This window comes from Podarcis pityusensis (genome assembly GCF_964106645.2).
Source record: "Podarcis pityusensis genome assembly, chromosome: 1".
Classification (NCBI taxonomy): domain Eukaryota; kingdom Metazoa; phylum Chordata; class Lepidosauria; order Squamata; family Lacertidae; genus Podarcis; species Podarcis pityusensis.
In genome coordinates, this window is record NC_138028.1 from 37,977,140 (window position 1) to 37,985,277 (window position 8,138).

The following is an 8,138-nucleotide window of genomic DNA, read 5'->3' on the forward strand; positions in this document are numbered from 1 at the left end:
AGATGATACAAGGGCCAAACATCTTATGAAATGCACCTATTTATAGATTTGTTTTACTATAGGGAGGCTGGTGAACACACTGAATAAGAATTACCTCAGTTCTGCAGCTTTCTATGTCTTTTTAATGCATTCTGTTTCAGGGTCACTTTCAATCAATATTTCATTTACTTACTGAGATTGAATAGGCGCTCTGAGACACAGTGTGCTGTTTATCATACAGATTGGACACCTCATTCTAGATCCAAGATCTTTTCCTCAACACTGGGAGCTGTCCTTTCAGCACCACAAAATTACTGCTTGAAGTTGCATTGCAGTTTTTTTTTCCCTTTATCACCTGGAGCTTTTCTTTCAGCACCACAACATTGCACTTAGACTTTTTAAATGGCTGCCTTCCTCTTTGCACTGAAGACCAATTTCGTCTGCACTTCCAGTTATTGCTATTACCTGTAGGACTTTCAATCCTATTTCACCCCCACCACTCCACCCCTTTCTACAAACAGTTTAAAACTATCTATTTCTGTGGAAGTCATTTTTCTCATTGAATGATCAGAAACAAAGATAAATTCTAACCTTTAACGGCTCATTCCGACTCATTGCTTACAGTAGATCTAAGCTCTTTTTTCTGCTTATTCGACTCCTTCCAGCTTCCCATCACATCTGTAACAAACTTTTAAAATATTGCCACACCACCATGCACAAACCTACCTGCACAGTAGAGATAGATTATTCCATCACATTCAGATGGTTAACAGAGGTTAGCAAGTCCTGTATTTATATATCTATATATTTATATCGCTTTCTAAGAAAGTGCATATTAATGTTTACTTTAAAGAATGTGTAAATGGTGCTATCAAGAAATCTGATAAATTTTATCCCAGTTTTTTGTGTACCACTTCAAATGTATGAGATTTATTTTTCTATTGGAAAAAATAAACAGTCTTAAAGCATTAAAATTGGTAGATTTTAGTAATTTAACAGTGAATGTAATCCCTATGTCAGAGTTTCATTGGAAATTTTCATGATGGGTCACACAAACTCAGTATACATCCTGACATGTATTGCACAGTGTGATATGAACATTCCCCCTTAAGGTTATGCCTAATGCAAAGTGTCAACAAGAACAGGAGCCTAAGAAATCTGAGGCAGACATGCTTGAGGAGACATGCTTTATTACTACAAGAAAGCATTGGTTACATGTACTGGGACTGGTGGTTCTTCAGATGGACAAAAACAAACTAAATATGTATGCATATGGTACACAGTATTACAGATTTGTAAAATACTGCATGTTTTGTTTAATCTACTAGGAGGAAAGTTAATTTAGCCTTAAGTATCTAAAAGTTTTCCCTCCTGGAATCTGTTTGTTTTCTCATAGGCATTAATATACATAGCTAGCTGCAGTTGTATGTCAGTGCCATTTACACGATTGGTAAGTATTATGTGCATTAAAAAAAATCAGCAAAACATATAGCATAGACGGTTCATTCACGATACTTTAAAGTACTAAATATCAATTCATAGAATACTAGCATATCACCTATATCTTACGAAAACTCAGTGCCACAAACTGAATTTGCAGAAAAGGTACAGATCAAAGCAGTTGGGTTTAGGAGGGGAAATGTCATATTCAACAAATAATATTACTGGAATGAGAAATAATTGTTTCATTGGTATTTAGGGGGGGGAAGTATTCAGTCTTGTGTACTTAAAAAAAACCACACACATTTTGTGCCATATTATTGTAGGACAGTTGTCCCCCTATTACAATTGTAAACATACACTGGGGAATTTCTAGATGGTGTTAATGTGAAAGCCTAGACATTTTAATAAATTTAAATGGGTCTGAAGCATATATAGCAATCTATTTTGAGAGTGCTCTGGAGAAATACTTATTTGTATTTGTTTTATAAATATACACATTTATTTTTTATTTAAATTATATAGAATTTGTAATGTAAGGAGTATATAATGCCTATTTTCACTTTTCAGTTTTATGGAAGAAAATTAAATTCTTCATAATCCAGCTCCCTGTTCTGGACACTGTACTCCAATGTGCACATGGAACAAGTTCATCTTGTGTGCACATTCTGTGGCATATATGTGGTCCATTGTAATGAATGGGGATAATCAAGCAGGTAAGAGCCTGCCAGTGCAGTGCTATACATGTTTACTCGGAAGTAAGTCCCATTGAATTCAGTGAGACTTACTTCCAGATCTGTGCTGATAGATTGCAGGATTTATGTTTGAGATTGCATGAGCCTATGATCACAGTATCTCTTTCATAAAAATGAACAGTGAAATATGGTAAGCTTTCATATTTGTTTGAGAAAATCTAATGATATACTACCCTTCAATATTGCAATTAAAGCTCGATTGCTCTGGAACCCAGAATGAAGTATTCTTATTCTTTGGAATTCTAGAGTAATAGAGAGAAAGATAGGATCTCACATCTTCTATGACATATGCTCTGCCCATTGCTCACAAATGGTAAATAGGGATGTTCCAGTAATAAATGACATTGTTTGCAATATTATCAACACGATGCAAAATTCTCCATTACTGATTGCTGACCTTAATTTTTTAAAAGGAAAAAAAATGAATTGTTTTGCTGTTTTATTATTAGCTGCCTTGGGCTCCTTTGGGAGAAAGGGCAAGATTGAAATTTAATAAATAAATAACCCGAAAGGGACAAACCGTCCAAGACCAAGGAAGTAATGTAAATGAAAATTATACTCACTGTCAGGGGGGCATTGTGCAATATAAACCCTATTTGTAGTAAACTATGAATATAAAGGAGTCTTGCTATTTTTCTATATCATAATACTAATATGATCATAATGAATTTATTTAACATGCCATGTTGGAAGTGTTGCCATTTTAAACCATGTCTATGTTATGTAATGTGACTAAGTTTAATATTTGCCATTTGCTTGGGAAGGAAACATTAAATGTGTAACTGATGGTGGCGGGACCATGTGGCACTTTTAAGCAGTGATCATTTGTATGAATCTACATATTAAAATAATCTTTAATACTGATGTTGCTTGTATTAACTGTTCTTTTCTTCTTTTTTCTTTTCTTTGCACAGGAAAAAAAGCATGCTAAGTAATCAAATGGTTGTTATTCTAAATGAGTAGTCCTGATCTTAGAAAGATGCACAGAAGTCTTGAAATCTACTGCTCAGTATTTACTGGCAGATATATCATCTTTACAGCCCCTCAAGGAGATTTCTTTCTCTTAGAAAGCAATTGTAAAGATCAGGCATGTCATGAGAACCTATCACACCAGGGATGTGATTATCTGACCGTCATATCCCATATTGTCTCTCACACATCAAAAATTGAGCTCAGCTTCATACGTTGATTTAACAGCGCTTACAACACCTATTTCTAGAGATTTGCTTTTAAACTTAACTATGATTTTTTTTAAAAAAACCCTCATCTTAATATTAGACAATAAAGCAGTAAGAAAATACAAGTCTAATATTCTCTCAATGTTGTATTTTTATAATCTTAATGGAAGAATGGGAAAATATACAAGATCTAGATTTGCAATATGATGGGAAATTTAGAAAACAGTTCCCCATTATCACCTCAAACAAGTTATAAAATTACTGGCAAATTTGAGATAGAAATGTGTTTGTTCGTTCATTGCATTTCTGTCCCAGCTTTTTCTGCAGGAAGCTCAAGGTAGCAGACATGGTTCTCCCCCTTCTCAATCTCCACACAACCCTGTGAGGTGGGTTAGGCTAGCAGCCAGTGACTAGCCAAAGTCACCCAAAGAGCTTCATGGCCAAGTGGGAAATTGAACCCTGGCTTCCAAGTCCTAATCTCTTAACAGCTTCACCACACTAGCTCACAGTATTAATACCACGATAATATCCAGTGTCACCCTGTACTAGTGAATTTTATTCCTGGGCCTGCTCCAAGGTATCTGGGGCATTCACGGGGTTTCACATACCAGAGTTTTATCTCTATTCTACTTGCAAGCAAATATTAGGCATGTAGTGAAAAATTACTGTGTGTGCATGAAGCATTTTCTTTCAGACTGGAGAGCAGGAAGTCCTTATGAGATCATGTCCCAAATAACATACAGTGAAGATCACTGCATTATAAAATGATTTTGAAAAAAATAACTTAATTGAACTAATGAACTTTTTAAAAAATCTTAAAAATTAAGACATATGATTTTGTGTCATTGGGCATTGCACCACATTTACCATACTAGATTTAAATCAGGCTCAGAGCTGAAAGATTTGCATACAATCCCCAATTTAAAGCATTGTTTACTTTTATTTCATTTTTGGCTAGTTAATATGCATAAACTGCATTGGATCTGTGCTTTCATCCTTGCCTAATTTGTTCTTCAAGAAATATAAGTCTCTCATGTTTTTCATTTACAGGCACAGGACTGTAATTTTCAAGCTATTTATTCCAGAATGACCCTATTTGTGTGAACTGGCCTATCTGAAAGTAAAGACGTGTAGGAGTGTTACCTACTTTACAGTGTGCTAATAATGGAGACTAGAGCAGTGAAAGGAAATAGAAATGGGAGTGTGGAGTGCATGACAAAACTCTCCTTTTTCCTTCAGGAGATGTAATTTGGTGGTATGAGGTGGGCAGACAAGTTGGTTCTAAAATATTATCCAGAAGAAATGAAAAGATGTAAAGTATTTTTTTTAAAATAGTAATTTGCAGCAGATGATCTCTTGTCATGTAATCCAGCAGTATCAGTTCAAATGTCTGTTTGGACATAGTAATCATGAACCAAGGAAACAAAAATAAGCCTACTTTTCATGGCGTTTTTTATAAGCCATTGAGACATCTTTCACGGGTAAGCAAAAATTTTTTAATTTGGGCTAATGTCAGCAATATATTCCCTTAATTATGTGTAGGGAATCCATTTTTTGAATAAAAATACTATACTGTAGGAAAATCTATTGACTTATTTAGACTTCCTTCCTCATTTGTAAAAGTTGGTTTTTAAGAACCTGGAAAAGTTTACTATTCATAAACTCACAAGGCGAAATAGCCATCACTACATTGTTCCTTTAGGCTTTTTCCCCTAATGTGTGTGTTTGTGTGCGCATGTGCATGTGTACAAACACTGGAGTTGCCACAAGTGCGCTAATGCCTCCCATTTGTTTCTTAGTGGCTCCATTTTGTCTACAACTCTGCCAGCACTCACCAAGAGTCTCAAGGGTGCAAGACTCTTAAATGTTATCTTTTTCTGGGGGAGTTAATGGTTTAAAGGACCTGCTATATATTATGGTTATGCTGCAAAACAACAAAATGTTAGAAGAGCATCTATGGTTGTTTTAATGAACAAAACCAAAATCTGCCATGCTTCCACAAAGATAATTTCTAGACAGAAAGAGAGGTGAAAATCTCCTGCCAGACCTGTTTCCTAAACAGCTTTTAGTAAGTCAAATCCATCTTGTTCCATGGTTATTCCAAAGATATATCCCAGAAACATAGATGTAGATAGAAAGCTGGTGTTAAAAAAATAAACATCAACGCTGCTTTCATCATTCCCTTAGCACAAAAAATGGTTGAATAAGTGCAGTTGTTTTTCTACAGAACTAATATACCTATTGTACTCATGTGTTGCCCCTTCTTTTGTCAAAAAGGGCAACTAATGTCCTATCTCACTGATACCTATAATGCGGTCCAATTGAATCAGTTAAGGTTGAATTAGAAAGAATCCTAAATCACTCTGATTTTCACCATGCGGCTGTTTGGACAGCTGAGAACCAGATTGGATCAAGCTGAAACATACCATAATTCTGCAAGAAGTCTCCCTGAGCATTCATCATAAATGTACTTGTGTGAATGTTATTCTGAGTCAACATGCACACCATTTGGGCTGCACAAATCAAGTAAATCGAACCTAGCTTTCCTTGATGACACAAGAGCACATGATAATGCATAATAATTCAGTTCTATGTTATTAGCAAGCTCAGTCTTGTTAGCAACTGTTGCAATTAGGTCCTGTTTGCAGGTTTCCACAGGCATCTTGCTGGCCACTGGGAGAACTGGATGTGGAACTCAATGGGCCTTTGACCTCATCCAGCAAGGATCTTCTAGCATAGCGGTTCTCAACCTGTGGGTCCCCAGATATTGTTGGACTACAACTCCCATCATCCCTGAGCTCTGGCCTTGCTAGCTAGATAGGAGTTGTAGTTCAACAACATCTGGGTACCCACAGGTTGAGAAAGGCTGTTCTAGCATTATATTTTTAGTCATCTCACCCAGTACTTCCAGCAATATGGACTGCTGTGAAGAACATAAGCAAAACTTTAATCTGTAACCTTTTTAGATATTAATGCAATTATGAGACATATGCATAGTCTTAAGGGTGTAATCATTTGTAGGCTGCACAAGAGTCTTGACTATGTGGCCACCAAGTCACAGATTGCTTGACCCCTAAACATCAATGCAGGAGTAGACAGCTTGAAGACCACAATTCATAATGTGATCCTGAAATGGGCTGCTAATCCAGACACAAGGTGAAGGAAAGTCCTATCCCTGGAGAAGTGATCAAGTAACAGATATTAGTGCCGCTACTGCAAGTAAACAATTCAAACCTCTACTTATTCAAGGTTTTACACAGCAAAGGCCCAATCCCCTTGTTGAACTTCCTCTATAGCCAATGTGTAACTTGTATATTCTTTTACCAAATTGTTTTCTTGGGAATAACACTGGCTAACCAATATATAGCCGTAAATTAGCCTTAAGCTGTTGCTATATAAAAAAAGAAAAAAAGGAAGGAAGTGAAACCTCATCTTGCAATTGGTGCATAGATTTAATTACAAACTATGTATTGCAGACATTAGTCCCTGATTATGTTATCACAACACTATGAATAAGTAAGAGACTGATGTTGCATTCTTATTTATACATTAGTTTAACTTCAGCTAATTGAATATTTGACAATGCTATTCAGCGGTTGCCCTTCTAAATCTTAATATCTCTTAATATCAATAGATGTATCAATAAAGACAAACATTAAAAATTAAAAGCTAAATTTCTAAATTTAGCCAAGATTTCTTTTTTCTACAAGGAAAAACAATTAAGATTTTTGGGGAAAGTTGACTGAAAGGGATTTATAGTGTTTTCCCTTTTTTCAGCGTGAGTTACATTGGCATGAGCATGAGAGATTTCTATACTTTGTGTTCTATACTTTGTGTTAGTATTTACAGTTACACTGTTGAAATCTCCGTGGGTTGAAAAACGAGGGAGCAATTCACCAGGGTCCTTAAACCCCCTCCGATCAGTGCAGGCCCCATTAAAACAAATGGGAACTGTACTAGAACACAATAGTATTTATTTTCACATCCCCTGAGGATCTGTGCAACATTGGAATGAATGAAAGTGGTGCAGGAGAATGGTAGCGCTCTTGCACCACTCTCATTCATTTTGGAGGGGTGGAGGTTGCACAGCAGAACTTCCCAAAGGTTTCTACTTAAACTATATTCATTTATTCATTTCATTTCTTCTGTTTTGACAATTGAGCTATCTTTCTACAATCTTGTATTCCTAAATGTCACTAACACTTCAGCCTTTTTTGTTTGTTATAGATCTTCAGCGGAAGACATGGTGCGCCATCTCTGAACATAACTGTTATGGTGGGATTTATATTCACTGGGGGTGGTAGCAGTGGGTATTACGGAGTAATACTACTGTTATTTGGCTTCAGATGTTTTGCTATAAAAATTAATTGAGTTTTTGAATTAAAAAAGAATCCAAAGATTTAAAAAGTTGACTTATTTTCAACATTGATATTCTTACAAATAAAACCGCTATGTGTGTATTAGAATGCAATCTATGCCTGTATGAGTCTTTATTTTTAAAACAATTTTTTGCCCTATATTTAATTATACAATTTATTTATTATTTCCTAAATTTATATCCCACCCTTGCTTCCAAAGGAGCCAGTGAAAACAGAGGTTTAATTATAAAGCTCAGCTCTAAATCTAAACCACCCAAATTAGTTTTGAAAGCTTTATTTGAAGTGAAAAATAGAAGAGCATTCCAAGGAATGGTTTAGATCACATACTCAACTTCTTGCATTCATTCTTAAGGACCTGGAGCTAGCTAAATAAATAAATAAATAAATAAATAAATAAATAAATGAAA

The 8,138-nt window shown here is 35.5% G+C and overlaps 1 protein-coding gene across 2 annotated transcripts in view; it reads left to right on the forward strand.

Moving 5' to 3' along the window:
- NOVA1 (NOVA alternative splicing regulator 1) overlaps nucleotides 1-7,818 on the forward strand; it is a 151,628-nt gene extending 143,810 nt beyond the window's left edge. Inside the window, exons 5-6 of one of the 2 annotated variants that reach the window (XM_080978547.1) lie at nucleotides 1,376-1,429; nucleotides 3,089-7,818. In XM_080978547.1, coding sequence (XP_080834673.1) covers nucleotides 1,376-1,429; nucleotides 3,089-3,109 — 75 coding nt within the window. In that variant the 3' untranslated portion in view covers nucleotides 3,110-7,818. Of the gene's footprint in view, nucleotides 1-1,375; nucleotides 3,039-3,088 lie in introns of those variants that run through there. The other variant, XM_080978546.1, reaches the window with a different exon arrangement.
- The last annotated feature ends 320 nt before the right edge of the window (nucleotides 7,819-8,138 follow it).